Here is an 18,370-nt window from a genome sequence, read left to right on the forward strand (position 1 = left end):
AGATTTCGTCGAATGTTTAATGTTTATAACTTTGACTTATGTCATGTGTCATATTTCTGACATTTTCATTTATGAGGTCGAAAATAATTTTATTTTACTCTTAAAATATAGAAATATTGAAGCCTAACTAGCGTAGAATTTGATAATCAATTTATTTCAATGTTATTCATTAAATTCGCTCACAGGTAGCAATAATTCTATTAATGTAGCTTAAATGAGAACGGATTATAAATCGATATAAGTTATATTATGAATTTTTATTTTTTGATCGAATTTGCAACAAAAGAGAAATAGAAAAGTTCAGAATATAAAATAAAAAGCAGATGAAGCGCGCGCAATGTTATAGTGTAGCAACAAAAGCAAATACAAATTCCGGGTAGCGCGTAACAACGCATCTTTTTGTTAATACGTTAATGATTAATATTTGAATTGAAATAAGGGCAGCAACAGTACTTTTGATGTATAAACTAAACAGGAAATGGGAACGAAGTTCATTTCTATTTCCCGTTTCATTCAGCGAATTAGTCACTACGAAGTATTTGTATAGACTTTTGACTTTGCATTCGTTTTAGTTGCTTTACTATAATGTTTCGCATGATCCATCTGCCTGTTATTTTATATTTTGAGCCAAATATATTCTGAACGAAAAATATTAAGCTACATTAATTCATAAGTTCACATATGCCATTTTTTAAAGATGAAGAGAACTCAGATGAAGATTTTATATTCTATGTCATGTTCATTTTACGTTATTATGTACGTATTCAAAGATAAAATTAACGTTATTAGTAATACAATAAAATTTAAAAAAATATACCTGATAAATTATATGGAACTACTAGAACTAAAAATAAAAAGGAATTTTTCTTTCCAAAACTGTATCAATCGAATAAAATGGTATTATATCGATTAAAATATCGAAACAACATGATTGATGTAGTATCGATATTTGAAAAAATCGTTATGTATAACGTTAACGATTCACGGACATCTTTAATTCTTGAAAGTTGAGTTGAGATCGCCATACACAATTTATCTAGTTTTACCAATTTTGAGAATACAATTTGTGAATGTGTTATACTTGATCAAACAAAGGTGTAATTTCTTAAGCTAAAGTATTGGAGTTAAGTTAATTAGTGTTTAGACAGGTAATTTGTATAGGTGAACCTTGACAAAAATAGGCTGTGGCTGGTCGCCATCTTGTTAAAGATTTAATTTTTGGCCCATCTACAAGAGTCGATGATAATTTATAATATATTTATAATATTTGTATAAATTTTGTCATCATGACTGATAATTCTTCTAAAGAACCCCCGTTACAAACTATGAGTGGCATGCCACCCAACCACAACCCATGGATGTACAGTCTTTATCACCAATACAATGGGTATCACGGTGGCATGTTCCCGCAGTTTTATAATCATCAATACTTCAATCAAATGGGAAATTCTGGAGGATTTCATAACGACGGTCATCATTTTCAACAAAATAAGGACAATAAAGTTGATTTCGGTCATCCTCAGTTTTCCAAACCTCCGCCTTCTTTGTTAGGAATGTCTCCACTTGATGCCAGTCGTCCATTTAATAATCAATCCCCCATCAGGTTTAATCTCTCTGGTAATAGAAAATCTGCCCCCATCCCACCAAACGAAAATCCTCTTTTGGCAAATAGCAATGCTAAGAAAAAGCGCAAGAAGGGAAATAAAACAAACAGCGAATCAAATGAAGTTTTGTTACCCCCTCTGCCAGATCATCCGCCACCGCTTCCTCCATGCCCTCCGCCTGATTTACCTAAGCCTCCTCCACCTCCTCCGCTGGATGTTCCATTACCACCTCCTATTGCAACTGAAGATATTCCCGAACCGCTAGAAGAACCTAAAAGTAACAATAATGAAGAGAATGAATTGGAGAATCTTGTCCCAATTGACAATTCTTCAAATTTTTTAAAATCATCTCCAATACAAACAGGAACATGGCCTGAGAGCTTAGAAAGGTACATTAAGAGATGTTATGAGAAGTGTAAAACAGCATTTGATCGTGATCAAATTGATATATGTTTAAAGGGACGTATTACAGCTGCAGCAAACAAAGATGAAATATGGACAAGAAACTGGGATGAGGAACCAATTCCTAGTGTTCATAGTGAAAGGAATAATTTGTCAGTGAAACCTGTTCGTGGTACATTAGCACTATATCAAAAGTCTGAGGCTGTTTCAGAGCTTTATAAGGGAAAACCTGCATTAAGCACAAGAGGTTTTAATGGACACAAGAGCCCTTCTCAGAGGAGGCGTAAAGCTCATTCTAGAAGTCACTCCAAATCTAAAAGTCCACCAAGGAAAAGGAATAGGTAATATTCACTTTTTGTTGTAGTAATTATTAATTTATTCTATTTTATCTAACTCCTTCAGATCCATTAACTTGATATTAGTCCTATTATTAGTCCTGTCTCTATTTAGTAGGCCTGCATATGTACAAAAAAGGAAACTATCTAAATAGACATTATACACATTAGGAAGCTTTTTATTTAATTGAAAATGATAAATAAATTCATTTTGTAATTCCTAGGTTAATATAAGAGATTCATGAGAAAATCAAGCTTTTAACTTAAAAATATTTGTTGAAAAATGTGTAAATGAACTAATTATTTTTCAACAGTACTTCATCTGGTTCCAGTGATGAAATTGACGATAAAAAAAACAAAAATAAAAATCGTCAGAAAGTCAAAGATAGATTATCATTGGATCAAAAGAAACCAGAAAAATTTCAGAAAAATAATAAAAAGAAAGCTTGTAATCAATTTATAGTTGAGGATGTCCAGGGCAATGCTGAAAAATTGCAGAAGAGGGCACAACGATTCGGAAATTTAAATATTCCAACCATAGCTAGTTCTGTACAAGCAAATACTAAGAGGCAACAACCCTGTCCAAGAAAGCCTATTATACAAGACACAGAAGGAGACTATGAGCTCAATAACATGCATATTGTGGGAACATCTACTGAAATTGAGAAGTCTTTCTTGAGGTTGACTAAAGCACCAGAAGCTTGTGAAGTGCGACCTGTAGCTGTATTAAGGAATTCCCTTAGAAATGTTAAAGAACGCTGGATAGATAGACAAGATTACAGATATGCATGTGATCAATTAAAATCTATAAGACAAGATTTAACAGTAAGTATTCTGTCTTCTTTGCATAGACTAAGGCAGGCAGCTAATTCTGCAAATAATAATGTCTCTAAAACAGAGTGTTCAAGTATATTATATTACATCTCTTTTATAGGTGCAAGGAATACGAGATAATTTCACAGTTGAGGTATATGAAACACATGCTAGAATAGCTTTAGAAAAAGGAGATCATGAGGAGTTCAATCAATGTCAAACACAGCTTAAAATGCTCTACTCTGAACTACCAAATAGCAGGGCTAATGAAGCTGAATTTAAAGCTTATAGGATATTGTATTATATATTTACCAACAATACATTGGGTATGTTATTTCTTGAACATTAGTAACATATTCCAAAATAAAATGATCATACAATTTATTTATTTGTTACTGTTTCAGATCTTACAACAATATTTCAGCATCTTTCTAAAGAGGATAGAGAAAATGAATGTATTAAGCATGCACTAAACACTCGATGTGCATGGGCAACTGGAAACTTACATAAATTTTTTGTGTTGTATAAGACAGCTCCAATGATGGCAGGATATCTGATAGACTGGATTGTGGACAGGGAGAGGAAAAATTACCTCAAATTCATCATAAAGTCGTATGTCTTTTTACCATATTTTTTAAATATTCAGTTTTTAAAAAAAATAATTTACCCTATGTTAAGAACAACAATGCAGATAAATATTCATTTTAAAAAAATGGTAAACATTTAAAAACATCAGTTTAATTGTCATTGGCAATCATTGTGGAGTGCATAGCCAGTTGTCTTGAAAACAATTTTCGATTTTATATAATATAGACTCATTAAAATGAGATACTTAAATTTTTATTATTTCAGTAATTATTAAATACAATTAGCTTCGACCATTTTTTTAAAAGAAATACCAACCTTTTTGGTTGGTTTGTGTTATTTAATATTTATTATATGTGCAGCTACAGACAGAGTGTTCCTGTGGACTTCATCGTTCGAGAGTTGGCGTTTGAGTCGAAATCTAAGGCTTTTGAGTTCTTGAATCAATTTCCTCTATCTTACACTGGCAGCGATCAGAGTCACATTGATTGCAAAGCCAGTCTACAAGTTGTTAACCAAAACATCTAACATAACATATGTACATTTGTGCATAGCCGTCCTGTTAAAATAAATTTTTTTGTATGTGTGATAATGTAAAGGCTTTTATAGTCTTAGGGTCCAAAAACTTCAGCGGAGTTAATATGGCCCACAATGTTATCCACCTTCGTTTTATTAGGCTCAGACGGCAACACAATATCGCATCACTATAGCTTTAGCTGATGAAGTTCTGTTAAACTATTTAGTAGCAGTTTTGGTGATAATGCTCGATTTTTTGAAGATTAGTGATTGTGCGCAAGGAATCTGCTGCATGGAAAAGGAAGACTAAGTGAAAGGACAATTCAGCAGTGCTAAGACTTTTTAGAAAACAATGCATGTGCATAAAAGGACATTAAAATAGTTGTTAATTATTCTTTTACTGTAAATACGACAATTTTTTATTCATCTGTATATACTGTTATTATAATCATAAATTAACTTTTAATTGCATTAATCTCTTGTATGTATCAGGCTCTAATATGAAATTAGATTTTTCATTAAAATTAGTTATTTTATTTTTAGTTCCTAATTTCTTTTATTAATGTGTTGTATTGTACCTTCATATATACTCATAAACTACAAAAATTATACCGAAACGAAATAATTTTTTTCTTTGACTTATATGTATACTACAAGAAAAGCTGTTCAAAATTAAAATTGTGTCACAATGAAGGAAAAGAGAAAGAAAGCTGAGGTTAGTTCAGTGGTTAAGCTGAGGATCGCGCAGATGTGTCGCAACAGTTTTTTATCTTTTTCTGTTTGTCTTTGAGTATTATAGTGAAATTATTTAATTCGATAATGACCATAATTGTAATGGTATTAAGAAGATCCTTACAATCATTATAACAACATATAATCAACATTACAGATTTAGGATAGAATCTAGAAGAAAACAATCATTCAAATACTTAAGATAATTTAGCCCTCAGAAAACTTTATTCTTTGAGAATAGTTTTTACATTATCGAAGAAAGCAATTCGGTTGTGTTGTTCCCTCTTAGGTAAATCTAGTAAAGAGTAAGAGATGTGCCATAAACAGATATACATGGTAATTTATTAAATAATAACTATTAAAGCATGTAAACAAAGCGTCTGTCTGTTCCTCTTGCTTGCTCGCATTCGACCAAATGAGTTGTGTTCAAATGATTGTAACTTAGTGCGCCAAATCTTAGCATCGGATGGCTCGTCTAGAAGTATACATATAAAATGTTTTTTTTTTTTTCAAAAATATAACATATTTTTACTCAAACAAAACACCGATTTCCATACCATCTTTCAAAAATATACATACATACTTTCTTAAAAACTTCCCCCTCGTTTGACTCTGTTAGGAAATGAATTTTAATAAATCCTTACTACCGATAAAATACATTTTTCACAGTTAAATACAGCATAGATAGGTAGACAAAATATAAAAACCTAATAAAGTAATCATTATTTCATGGTAACGATAACGTAATCAGTTGGATTGAAAACATTTTTAGATATTTTATGCATTAGAGACTAATTACAATTTTATTATTGCTGTAATTATTGATCACATTTACCTTAGACGGTTTTCTTAAAGAAACTTTCTTGTAAATTAATTAATTAAAACCTGTATTTTTGTATAAAAAGCCCGCTCGTTATCCACTAATATTGCATCGTTTAACTTGCAATAATATTTTAAATAATAAATAGTAACATAAATTAGGTTGTATATGTATTTATTAGTATATGTTTATTTTAAGGAAATTTATATAAATTTATATAAAATTAGTAAACGTTTCGGCTATACTAATAAGATGTGTTTTTCTATAGTCTATTCCAACCAAAAGAAGGCATTTAAGCTAAATAAACAACACTTGACAGCAAATTAACGCGATACCATTGGTTGAGAGCTAGATTAATCTATGATACTCATTATGGATTAGCGAAAAAATGGCGTTTTTAACGTCGACGAAACTGTTATCACAACTTTGAAAGTAAAATAAGATAGTCAAAATAAGTAGTTAAGTATAATAGTGTTATATATATAGTGTTATATAGTATAAATTAAGATATATTCATCAAAAACTTTTAGTAGTTCACAATATAGCTGAGCTATTAGCAAATGTTTATCTTTATTCCTAGTTCGATGTCGAGCACATAACAATCCAGAAGATAAACAAAGGTTTCATGCCGATTTAACACTACAAACTTATGAAGATGATGGATCTAGGATTTTATAGATATTATATATATAGACGAGCTCAGATAATGTAGAACTAAGGAGTATACATATATGTAATGTTTTGTTAGATGCTTAATTATATATTTAATAGGTACTTAATTATATAAGTTTTATGTTTATTTTGTTAATAATAGTTACAATCATAATAAATAATTTATTTCAGACCATATGCTCATTTTGTTAGTAACAATTTTCTTATTCTAGTGTTAATACAATAAATAAAATAAAAAGAACCTGTTTACAATTACTGTTGCGCCATCCCGTTAGAGATCGCACAACAGTGATTGATAGACAAGCAGTCAAGTCTACTAGCGATCATAATAAGAAAAATCTGTTTAGTAGAAATTCTTAAACTGCGTATAAATAGAGGATTGTATGTAAATAAATATTTAAACCTTTGTAACTACTTCTTTTAATATTTAATTTCATAAGATATTTAAATGTGCAATATAACTATGATTTTAGAGTAATATAAAGGTACTTATGGAATACAATTTATCAAGTAAGTAACATAATATTGGTTAAATCAAAAGAATTCCTTGCCATTCCTTTAATAATTATTGATTAGTGGTTTTATAAAGATCCTTTTTTTATATTCTTCGTTTGAAAATACGGCTAAACATTTAATTTTTTTTCCTAAAATAAGATAATTAGAACAGAAATTAATGATATATATCCTCCTATTCTTAATTTAGATTAATATATTTTAAAATTTACTGTAGATTGGCCTAAATATCAAATTATAAGCAATGAATTTATTGACGAAATATATATTGTATTTTACGATTTTACGTTACCAATAAAAAGTGGTTCTAATTACAGTATCAAACAAATAAAAATGACACAGGATACATGTATAAAGAAATAAACGAACTAAATAAATAATAAGAAAACTTTTAAATGTAATATAAATAATACTAATCTTAGCAAGAATGCTTCCATTTTCAGAATTCTAATTTAAAGTCAATATTTTAAAAGCGTAAAATTGAATTGAGTTATCTTATATTCTTATATATCTTTAAAAGTATCGTCATGCTAAAACTGCTGATTATTTGATATGAAATTTGACATGTTTCAAAGAATGCGTTTTATTTCTTTTAGGTTACTAGGCATTATAAACAAACACATTTAAAAAATATAAATTAACGACACAAACAGGAAACATTCCTCATGTTCACCCGAAAAAGTGACTACCAAAATGACGTATTGAATAAGGGTTCTATAAATTGCAAAATAGGCGGTATTTTAAGTAGAAGGTATGACCTGAAATTAAAAATTATGCTTTTATGAATTCGGATTAATAAATTTGATTAACAGAATAATTTGAAAATAGTTTAAGAGCCGCGCCTTCTAAATTTCATAAATTTTGAGGGACGCTTTTTAAACACAAAGAAAGGCCTCCACACTCTGCTCTCCATAAGGCCATAGTCTAAAAAAATCTATGTACAGTACCATATGACAGTACTATTACATTATTGATATTTATTAATTTGACATTAATCAAAAAGAGTAATATGTGCTATGTAAACAAACGAAAAAATATTAAGGCATTTTGTCCGTTTCAAATAAATCTGTTTATGTAGTTACATATTATCTTAAGAAAATGGATAAGCTAACTGTAATTTCTGGAACTTTGTTTATGACCGCAGATGTTTTTGCAATCGTGAGTCTTGCTATGCCAGATTGGATAATTACTGATGTAGGAGGTAAAATAATTTAACAATTTTATCCTTTTTACTGTTTTGTTAATGTTATACATCCATCATTTTATTATTACTATGTTATTAAAAAAATATTTGTGCATAAAGTAACAGTAGCATTACAAATTTCAACCCAGGATACTTTAATTAATGCTATTATTTTAATGTATTAAAATAAAAGTATAGCATATCTTGATAGTTATTATGTTAAGTATCAACTTAATTTTATAGAATATAGCAGACAGCTATAATACAATACAAGTATATTTCAGTATAATTTTAGTTCTACTGTATTCTATTAAATCAGTAATAAGAAATAGCTATAAATTTATATGAACAAATTATGTCTAAACTAAGCATTAAAAATAATCCTGGTATAAATTTGTCATACATGGCACAAACATAAGTTTGTTATATTTTTAATTAAGAAATTAAACTTTTGTTATATAGGTATTATTAGTATATACAGAATTAATTCTGTTTTTTCTTTTTATTTTAATTTATAGGTGATACTCGTCTTGGATTGATGTGGTCTTGTATAACATTATATAACCGCCCGCAAGTTTGTTTTACCCCAGATCTGCAACCAGAATGGTTATTAGCATTGATTTGTATATTTATGGGATGCATTTGTATAACTACAACTGTAATTTTACTTGCATCAAGTCATTTTGATCGTAATGTGATACCTTATGCACGCTGGGTTGGATTTGCAGCAAGTGAGTATACATTATATGTACATAATGTAATTCAAAGCTATAATTACAAATCAAATTAAAATCATATAAAAAAAAAACATTCAAGGAGACACATCAACTAAATTTACAAAAAAATAATTGATTTTATTTTGAAAAATGATGAAATACTTTATCGATCCTTGAGAATGTAACATTAAAGTCTACATCTAGATTAACTGATTAACTTTCTAAAGTAGTAAGTATAATAATAATTTATTTTCAGTGGTGGTATTTTGCTTAGCTGCTGTTATATTTCCTATGGGCTTTCATGTGGATGAAATTGGCGGCCAACCTTACCAACTACCAAATAGCCATCAAGTTGGAATATCATATATATTATTTGTTCTTTCATTATGGATAACTGTGATATCTGAACTTTTTGCAGGCAAAGTTTGCTTGCCTCATTTTTAATTTTTTTTATTTTGTAATTAATTAATGCATATATTTGTGGGAAAAGTTAATTTGTAAAGTTAAGAATTAAGAATTTAACATTTACTTAAGTTTTCTTTAATGCAAAATAGCAAACAGAATATTTATAAAAAATATAAAATATACAATTTTGGATAATATTATTTTACATATAACAATAAAAAAATGTTATAAATGTTACTAATTTAATTGTTTCAATTTATTATGTTTGTAACATACTTTTTATGTATATAATGATCAGATAGAATAAGGAAATAAGGAATCTCAATATATAAAGATAATTGTAGTAAAATAAATACTTTAATTAAATTTGGTGGTTGTATAGAATATGTATTTCATAGTTTTCTAATAAATTAAAAATATAATTTTTGAATGACACAATGTTGATAAGAAAGCTATACCTGATAGCTCATACTGGAACACCTAGTAAAAAAAATGATTTTTTGCTGCTCTGCTCTGCATATAACAATAAACAAGTACTAACCACAAAAAATAGTCTTTATTTATAACATATTTTCTTTAATGTACAAATTTCATATCTTGTTAAATTACATCTACTACCATGTAAATTATATACAGATCCCTACAACAACAAAAAAAAAAATCCTTGAAAGTTTTTTTTTCTAATCTTATAGTAAGATTAGAAAAAAAGGACTTTTAATAGAAACTGCTGGAGTATGTAACATGATGTTGTAGGTCTTAGAATGTTCGATTCGAAATGTTTATAATGGTGGCCTTTGAGATGTATCCTATAGATTATAATTTGAGGGCCATTATACAATAAGTGACAAAGCGTAGTGATTAATTTATCTTTGTAAGCGCCCTGGCTGTACGACCAAATATAAGTATTATAAAAATATATTCAGTAAATTTTTTTAAGATAGATAATGGACAAACTAAAGTGGACGCTGGTGAAGAAAAAAGAGTAGTAGTTACTAGAAGAAAGAAATATTGGAAATGCTTTTTCTAGTAGATCTTATTTTACTAATTCAATCCATGAATGAAATTAATAATAAAGAGCTATTTTTTTAACTCTTGACGAAAATTAAAAAATCAACATAGGATACCTAGAGAGAACTGAAGAGGAAAGGCCTCAATGTCAATTTGTGTCATCTTTGGATCACAAAACCTTAGCCACTCTTTCACGATTTCAGAAATCTGAATTTTGACGCTAATCTACAAGGTCAATTTTGACGCTAGTCAACAAGGATATTTCCTAGATAGTTATAGTCTGTAAATATCCTATTGCTGTTATGTCCTTCTATCCTTATATCTTCTTATACTTAGCGTAACGTAGTGCGGTGAGTCCAATTTGTTTCAATACGAGTTGGTGCATACACATGATATCCACCTGAGACATATTGTTTTCCTTTACTGACGAGAACAAGGAGAATTTGTTACAAATAATTATGTGAAATGATTAAAAATAGTTAAAGTTCAAATTAAAACAAATCTCACTGTCTTTGATTAGTTCTAATATTTCTAGTATATATAATATTGGACAGTGCGTCAGAAAGTTAAGTAAGAGTAAGGTCTATGCCGAATAACTCTGTTATAATAAGTACGTACATAATTAATAAATAGTAGTGTCCGACCGAAACTGGTTTTTACGACCGAAACCGAAACCGAATTTCGGCAACGGTCTCAGTTTCGGCCGAAACCGAAACTTTCTTACAGGAGTCATGTTTAGAGGGAAAATAGAGATCTAAACATAATGATAATCAGTCTGTTTTAAGTTTTAATTTTTTTTTTTGGTTATGACAAGTATGCTTGAATGGTTATATATAAACAATCACTGTTCTCCACACCAAAGGTTCCTATTAAATTACAAGTAGATTTATCATCGGCGTCCCAAAGCCCTTCCGCCTTTTCGGGAGACGATATTCTAGATGAACAAGATGGCTGTGATTTTTCAGAATGTCAGTTTTCACTTATTGTATAACTAACATCGTCCGTGTAAATCCTCAAATGGTTTTCTATTTCTAAGGTGGCAATGTCAACTTCATCAGAATTCAGATATGTGCTTCTAAATCTTGGATCCAGTAATGTTGCGGTTATTAGAACAGGATGTTCTTTGACGTATGCAAATCGTCGATTCATTGATTCATGCAACCGTATTTTCATGTTTTTCATTATTTCGCTTTCATTTTCGTCTCTAGTTGGCAGCTTCCTATTTAATAGTGATATCAAATGAATTGCAAGGGAAATGCATGTGTTAGATTTTTTTATAGAGTTAATACATTATGTCAGGATATTTTCTATTTCTTTATTATTTTATTATATTTTAAGGTTTTAAGACAATAAAAGACTTTATATGAAACGCAAATATTTATTTAGCCATTATAATAGCTGTAGTAATCGTAATATTGTATCAATTAATAATTACAATAAAACCAATTACCTTAATCAAAATATAATTTATTCAAGTAGGCTTTTACAAGCACTTTTGAATCGTCATTTTACTAACTATTTAAAGTAAAGCTACCACCGGTTCGGAATGTAGATTCTACCGAGAAGAACCGGCAAGAAACTCAGTAGTTACTCTTTTTCAATATCCAAAAATACAGTCATTTTAGTTAAATACAATTATACTAACTTTGTATATATAATACTAACTTTGTATATTGATAATTGCAAAACACAATTCATATATTCATCAATAATTTAACAAGCAATAACAATTATACTATATCACAAAATTATATCGTACCTTAAATGTTAGCAGCAACTTGCTGGTCCAGGATCCAAGTGAAAAGTAAAAGTCGAAGTGTTCTATACCTTTGTATATGTGGTTGAGTATTGCTGTTGGCCCTACTGGCCTTTACAGCGTCACCGAACGTTGTGTTCTATACCGAGCTTCCATCACTTATATAAGCCTCACTACAAATCACGTGACTCACAATATTGAACAGAAAAGTCAAAGTACCCACTTATTTAATATCAATGTTATCAACACAATTCAAAAATAACTTAAATTAAATTATTATTATTACAGAATTGATTAAAACATACAATCCATAGTGTAAGCCTTTTTTGTAATTGTCTAATTATTTATTTATTTCTTACTTAATCTGACACATGCGTCATCATATGACAGATCAAGTGTAGCTTCATAAAAAAACTTTAGTACCTCAGTAAGATTCTTTATAATATTCCAGTCCCAACTCACAACAAACAAAGCGCATTGCGAACACATGCAAGTCACGACATGATTAAACAATTACCGCTCCCATCATGACCGAGCACAGCGCGGCAACTCCCGAACGCAGTTTCGGTTTCGGTCTCAGTTTCGGCAAGTTTACCGCCGAAACCGAAACTAAATCGAAACTATTTTTTTTTTGCCGAAACTCAACCGAAACCGAAACCAAACTTTCGGTCGGACATTAATAAATAGTTACGCAAAACTTGTTACTGAACTTTGGAAACGTGGAACGTAATTATAGCCTTATGGGATCCGTTCGAAGTTTTTTCGCTGTCTTCTAAAACAAGTCAAATACAAAATATACAATACTTTAGCGAAACTTCATATTGATTACCTTTGTCTGGGGTACAGCCGCCAAATCTAAAATAAATCCAGTAAAATAAAATCAAAAATTGCTCATAATAAACTCATTAATAATATTATTTCGTTTTAAGTTCCTAATATCAGCAGAGAAAATTTATAAAGAAATTAAAAAAATATATAAAGAAAATTTAAAAATGATGAGGGTAATGCAAACATATATTTTAAATACACGTATTCTATAAGGAAAGTGCGAATGGATATACTTATACATTCTAACAAATTTTACTAAAAAACTACAACTTCGAAAAGACTTCCTTGTAAGCATATATATGTAAGCATATTATTATCTATTTTATAAAATGAATTACCAACAGACTGATCCAAAACAATCAAAAACAGTCATAACATCCAAAAATTGCTAAATTATGATGAACGTTGAAAGAAATTTTATTTAAAAAAAATTTTGTTATCTATTTGTTGTCGGTTTTGATATTATTCTTTTTTTAAATTACCCATATGTTACGTATTAAAATTTAAATGTAACTTGCAATTAGCTATTGTGTTTTCTTATGTAAGTAAATTATTATTCTTAATGAGAAATATAGATTTCTAACCAGATAACTTATAAGCTAAATAGTGATAATAAATAAATTTTAAACACAAACCTGAACATTCAGTGATTACAATGCAAGCGAATGTGCGTGCTGTGCAAGTGCGTATTTAAGCCTTCGGACGATTGTTTTATCTTTTTGTTAATTCTAATAAAGGATATATTATTAGGATTTGTTTCAATAAAACTAAAATATTGCTTTGTTATCATTTCATTTTTATTTAATTTTCATATATTGCATGTTATAATTATAACATTTACAGTTTAATATAAATAATCAAAGTACCGTTAGTTTAGCCATTTCGTTTTTTAATGTCTCCATTTTGATACATAAAATTAATCTCATTTTGAGCTTACCACTACATAAATAAATAATTAATAAGTTATGTTAACGTTTCTCTTTTTATATATTTTTTTTTGCATTTAATATTTATTAAAGCTAGCCTTAGTCCATTTTATTCGCTTGGTTCGTTATCCCTGTCATCAGTTACGCTGTTGCTGGCGCAGAAGAATTTGCTGTGTTGTTGGTGCCCGTCGAAGCATTTTCATCTGGCTCGTTGATTTGGAGCCAAGGCATACGTCGCTGAAGTTCTTGTCTAATGTAAATACAAGTATTTTTCTTAGTAACATAACTTGGATATATTTTAGTGTTAGTATAAATGAATAAATTATGATTATTTATAGAAAAAAAAGTTTCAATAATAAAAAAAAGATATTAAGAAAATTAAAATTAGCAGATTTAGCTGTAGTTGTAACATGAATCAAGTATCAAATACTCTTTATGTATTGATTGGTCTTTTCCAAAATGCGCATTACAATCAGTACGGGAAAATACCACGTACCTGTATTTTGGATGGCTGATTGCATAGACCCATGGGTCGATACACGCTACAATCTTACACGTTACTGCAGGAATCATGGTTACCTGAATAATTGTTGAAACTTGTTGAAATCAAAGAAAATACGTTGCTTTACTAATAAAAATACATTAATCACATAAAAATAGTTTACTTACACCAGGCGTTAAAAGTTGCTGATCTCCAAAAGCTCCTATTAACGACATTACGCCGTAAGGCGTCCAAGAAGCGACAAACAGAAAGCACACGGTGAGCGCTGCCTTCGCGATTCGGATCTCAGCCGATTCCGCGGATGCGTTCTGATTAGATCTCAATGATTCAACGTTCATTTTCTTCGCTTGTTCCCTGCGCATAGAATCTGTTTTTAGAACTTAGTCTCAACGGACATTTTTTAGAACAATTTAGATATTTATTAAATAGGTACCAAAAAATATGATAAATCATTGTAGGTATAATTTAGTTTTTTTATACTATATTTTATATTATACTATTTTTTTATACTATTTTTTATATTATATTGATTATTTTAATTATCATCATTAACTTGAAATAAATTGAAAGTAAACAGGATCTTCAAATGTTATACATGAATTTTATTTATGTATTATATAAGTTAAAAAACAACATTAAATGCTAAAACACTTAAGATTACCTTAGGGCTGCTTCATGTGCAAATACTTGTTTGACGATTCCGCTGTAGAAATATATGATAAAACTCATGGGAAAAACATAGCTGCATACAAATATGCAACCTACAAATAATTTGGTGTCGAATGTGTTGGAAAGGTAGTCAAACGTACACGATGTTAAGTAACCCTCTGAAAACATTCAATATGAGTTATTATAAAGTAGGCACTTATTATTGAAATCTATTTTGTGATTACTGAACCCAAAAACATGGCCCAAAAACATGACGTTTTTGGGCCAATACATACTCGTACAAAGAAAAAATAAACTTTAGATTTTTTATTTTTTAAAAAGAAATAAAATTTAACATTTCCCGTGTTTCCTTTCTGTGTATTTTGTTAATATTTATATAATGATATTTACTAAAAGTTTTAATGATTTAAAAAGTGTAAGAGTTTGAGAGTGTAAAAGCCATAAGGAATATAATATATTACCAGGTACAAATCGTCCCCACACTTTGAATAGTGGCATTAATGACCAAGGTGTCGCGTAAATCCATACGATAGCTATCATCAATAAAGCTTTTCCACGCGACAACCGCCCATCGAGTGGACGGGTTATTGTTGAATGTCTGCAAAAATATATTTAATTCATATAAGAAAAATAAAAATATTCACCTGATATCATTTTTTTATAGACTAATTGTCTAATAAAATACTTACAGTATTTTATTTTCAAATAAAACAAAAAAAAATTACCTATCATATGCGATACAAGCGTTGGTCATCCCCGCACCGATGCCGCTATAAGAACCTAGAACAGCGAAGATCTGACATCCCAAAGCCCCAGTAGCAAAGCCTCGCATGGCGCTGTTGTAGATGAAAAGCGGCGCCTTTGCCATCATTATAAAATCAAGGATTGCCAGATTTAGAATGAGTAGATTGCTGGATGTCCGTAAGCTCTTTGTCCTGTTGTAGAGGTGGTAAAATAAAAAAGCAAAATTATTTCAGATTATATAAACGCATATTACTAATGTAATATGTGAGATATTATTTTCGGTAAAACCAAAGAGTACTGACGTGGAAAATATAAATACTACTAGTCCATTTCCGATTAAAGCAGCAGCAGTCAAAAAGCAGTAAAGAAGCGCCAATGCGGTGTGCGCGCTGGCAGGCGGTGCGGCGTAGGAAAACCAGTGCTCAGGAACTGCTGCCAAGTCTTCGCCCTCCAGACCGTCGACCAGCATCTTGATGCCATCGCTAGATCTAATCAAATTCAAATATTTAAATATGTATGTATATATACAGATATTTGATTATATATCAATGGTTTATATTTATATTTTAAGTTATAATTACCTGAGGGGAGCAAAGTAAGCACCATAGATATTATAATTTTCCGTCTTATTGTCCATGTTGAGTACCGGGATCATTCTGTGAGCAGTCCTCGGTAGTGTGCGTGGCCCATACCACAGACTGACTGCTGGCTCTGTGAACCCATCCCTTTATTTTATATCAGCTAGCCACAGCTAACGAGATTCCCAGGATTATCTATATCCATGGCCGTGTTAGGATTAGTCGTGATTTTACTGACATAGATTTGTGGTGATTTGCGCAGCATTAGTGAAGATGGTTACATTTCACAGGCGTTAGAATTATAGGAAACCTTACAAATAATAAATAGGTTTCATGTGACGCAATAAAGTTATATTTTACTTTGTATTTATTTCAATAAATAATTATTAATTTAAGAGCGTAGTTTGTAAGCGTGGGAATTAATTTTAGAACACACACATAGGTACTTTTCAATAATACAGTTGCATTGTGCAGTGTATCGTACGCATCCCCGGAGATAATTAGTTGCTTGTTTTCGGTGCAACGAATAAATTAAATTTTCATTGCGCGTTCATAACGTAGGATTTATAAACATACATTTAATTACGAGTAATGTATTAGCTATAAGGTTGTCACTCGCAAACGCAATTATAAATTATTTGTTAGCATAGGGTGCGGTCAGAGTGCATTAAGATGCCAAATATTCATTATGATTTTTATTGTTTCAACTGCTTTCGTTTAACTAAATAATAATAATTATTTTCTTGATATTTTAAGGTTGGTAGATATACCGAATTAAATTAAAGTAAAGACACATTAAATAATCACTTCTTAAATTAACCATTTAACCAAAAATACATGTATAAACTAGCCGCTAAATAGCTTAAAAAATGTTAATAGAAAAGGTCGATTTCAGTGTTTGGAGTGATGTTGACGATTAATTTACCAGGTTATTGATACAAATTTTATAAATATCATGCGGTGAAACTTGAGATATATCTATTGAGATACTGAATGTATTTTTTTATCCATAATCAATGCTCCAGTTTTAAGATATTTTGAAAATAGTAAGCGCTATTTTGGCGTTCCGCAAGGACTGTCCTCTTAATGGTTACAAAATATATGTTTTGTATGCATCTCTGTAATTTACATCGGTGTGGAAAAATGTAATTAATTTTATTAAAGTAAATTATAAACTTATGGTTAGGTATATTATATAATACAATTAATATAATTGTTGTCAATAAAGTACATAATATTGTTCTTTTTTATTTTATTACATATGTATAAATAGGAATAAAAGATTTAGTCATCATCAACAACTTTAATAGACATCACAACAACCATTTGGATTATCTACACAATGGTACATTTGACATTTTTTTAGTTAGAAACGGTATAATACCCTTTAGGAGTATATTTTATTTATGAAATAGCGGTTCAGTCAGACGAAGACGATGTCTTGGGTCAAATGATTAACTTATTCGTATAAATAATGGCATGAAATGACCATTTGTTACATTTGTTACATTATATATATATAGATTATATATATAGTATCTATTTAAATACCTTACCATTTGTTACCTTAAATAAAAATAGGCGATTTTTTTGAAAATGTTTTTTTGCGACATAGGCATCTCTTATTTACGGCTGATAAATAAGAATAGCACACATCAATAAAAAAATTAAATAAAAAATATAAATATTATGTGTAATTAATAACTGTATGTTAATAATAGGCATGTGAGTAATTTTAAATAATATCACTCTATAATTTAACTTTATTATTACTTAAATTTTATTAATCTGAATAAACATAACCGGCACGCTAGGGACATAATATGTAAGTACAATACTTGTTGACTTCCAAGCATGATGTGATATATATATATATATATATATATATAATTGTATTTAACTAACTTTGTATTTTAAATGTTGGAAAAGAGTAACTACTGAGTTTCTTGTCGGTTCTTCTTGGTAGAATCTATTTATCATAGTTTCGTAAAATTACGATTCAAATGTAAAAGCCTAATTGAATAAAGTATATTTGAGAAGAACGTTAGTTGATTTCCATTAAT

The 18,370-nt window shown here is 29.5% G+C and overlaps 3 protein-coding genes across 3 annotated transcripts; 2 read left to right on the forward strand and 1 right to left on the reverse strand.

Annotated features, from left to right (window-relative positions):
* Positions 1-983: 983 nt before the first annotated feature.
* Positions 984-4,797, forward strand: LOC113402964 (leukocyte receptor cluster member 8 homolog). Its single transcript, XM_026643355.2, has 5 exons — positions 984-2,347; positions 2,656-3,166; positions 3,276-3,480; positions 3,559-3,766; positions 4,102-4,797. The coding sequence occupies exons 1-5, from the start codon at positions 1,287-1,289 to the stop codon at positions 4,265-4,267; spliced, it is 2,151 nt and encodes a 716-aa protein (XP_026499140.1). The 5' UTR covers positions 984-1,286; the 3' UTR covers positions 4,268-4,797.
* Positions 4,798-7,903: 3,106 nt separating this feature from the next.
* LOC113403011 (uncharacterized protein C16orf52 homolog A) lies at positions 7,904-9,464 on the forward strand. The gene is made up of 3 exons (XM_026643425.2): positions 7,904-8,193; positions 8,694-8,906; positions 9,148-9,464. The coding sequence occupies exons 1-3, from the start codon at positions 8,091-8,093 to the stop codon at positions 9,333-9,335; spliced, it is 504 nt and encodes a 167-aa protein (XP_026499210.1). The 5' UTR covers positions 7,904-8,090; the 3' UTR covers positions 9,336-9,464.
* A 4,199-nt stretch (positions 9,465-13,663) lies between these two features.
* LOC113402980 (opsin-2-like) lies at positions 13,664-16,467 on the reverse strand. The gene is made up of 8 exons (XM_026643382.2): positions 16,311-16,467; positions 16,032-16,217; positions 15,711-15,920; positions 15,447-15,583; positions 14,978-15,143; positions 14,484-14,670; positions 14,311-14,393; positions 13,664-14,064 (listed from the first exon to the last, which is right to left on the reverse strand). The coding sequence occupies exons 1-8, from the start codon at positions 16,382-16,384 to the stop codon at positions 13,956-13,958; spliced, it is 1,152 nt and encodes a 383-aa protein (XP_026499167.1). The 5' UTR covers positions 16,385-16,467; the 3' UTR covers positions 13,664-13,955.
* Between the last annotated feature and the right edge of the window lie 1,903 nt (positions 16,468-18,370).

The sequence above is a fragment of the Vanessa tameamea genome, chromosome 16, assembly GCF_037043105.1.
Source record: "Vanessa tameamea isolate UH-Manoa-2023 chromosome 16, ilVanTame1 primary haplotype, whole genome shotgun sequence".
NCBI lineage: Eukaryota > Metazoa > Arthropoda > Insecta > Lepidoptera > Nymphalidae > Vanessa > Vanessa tameamea.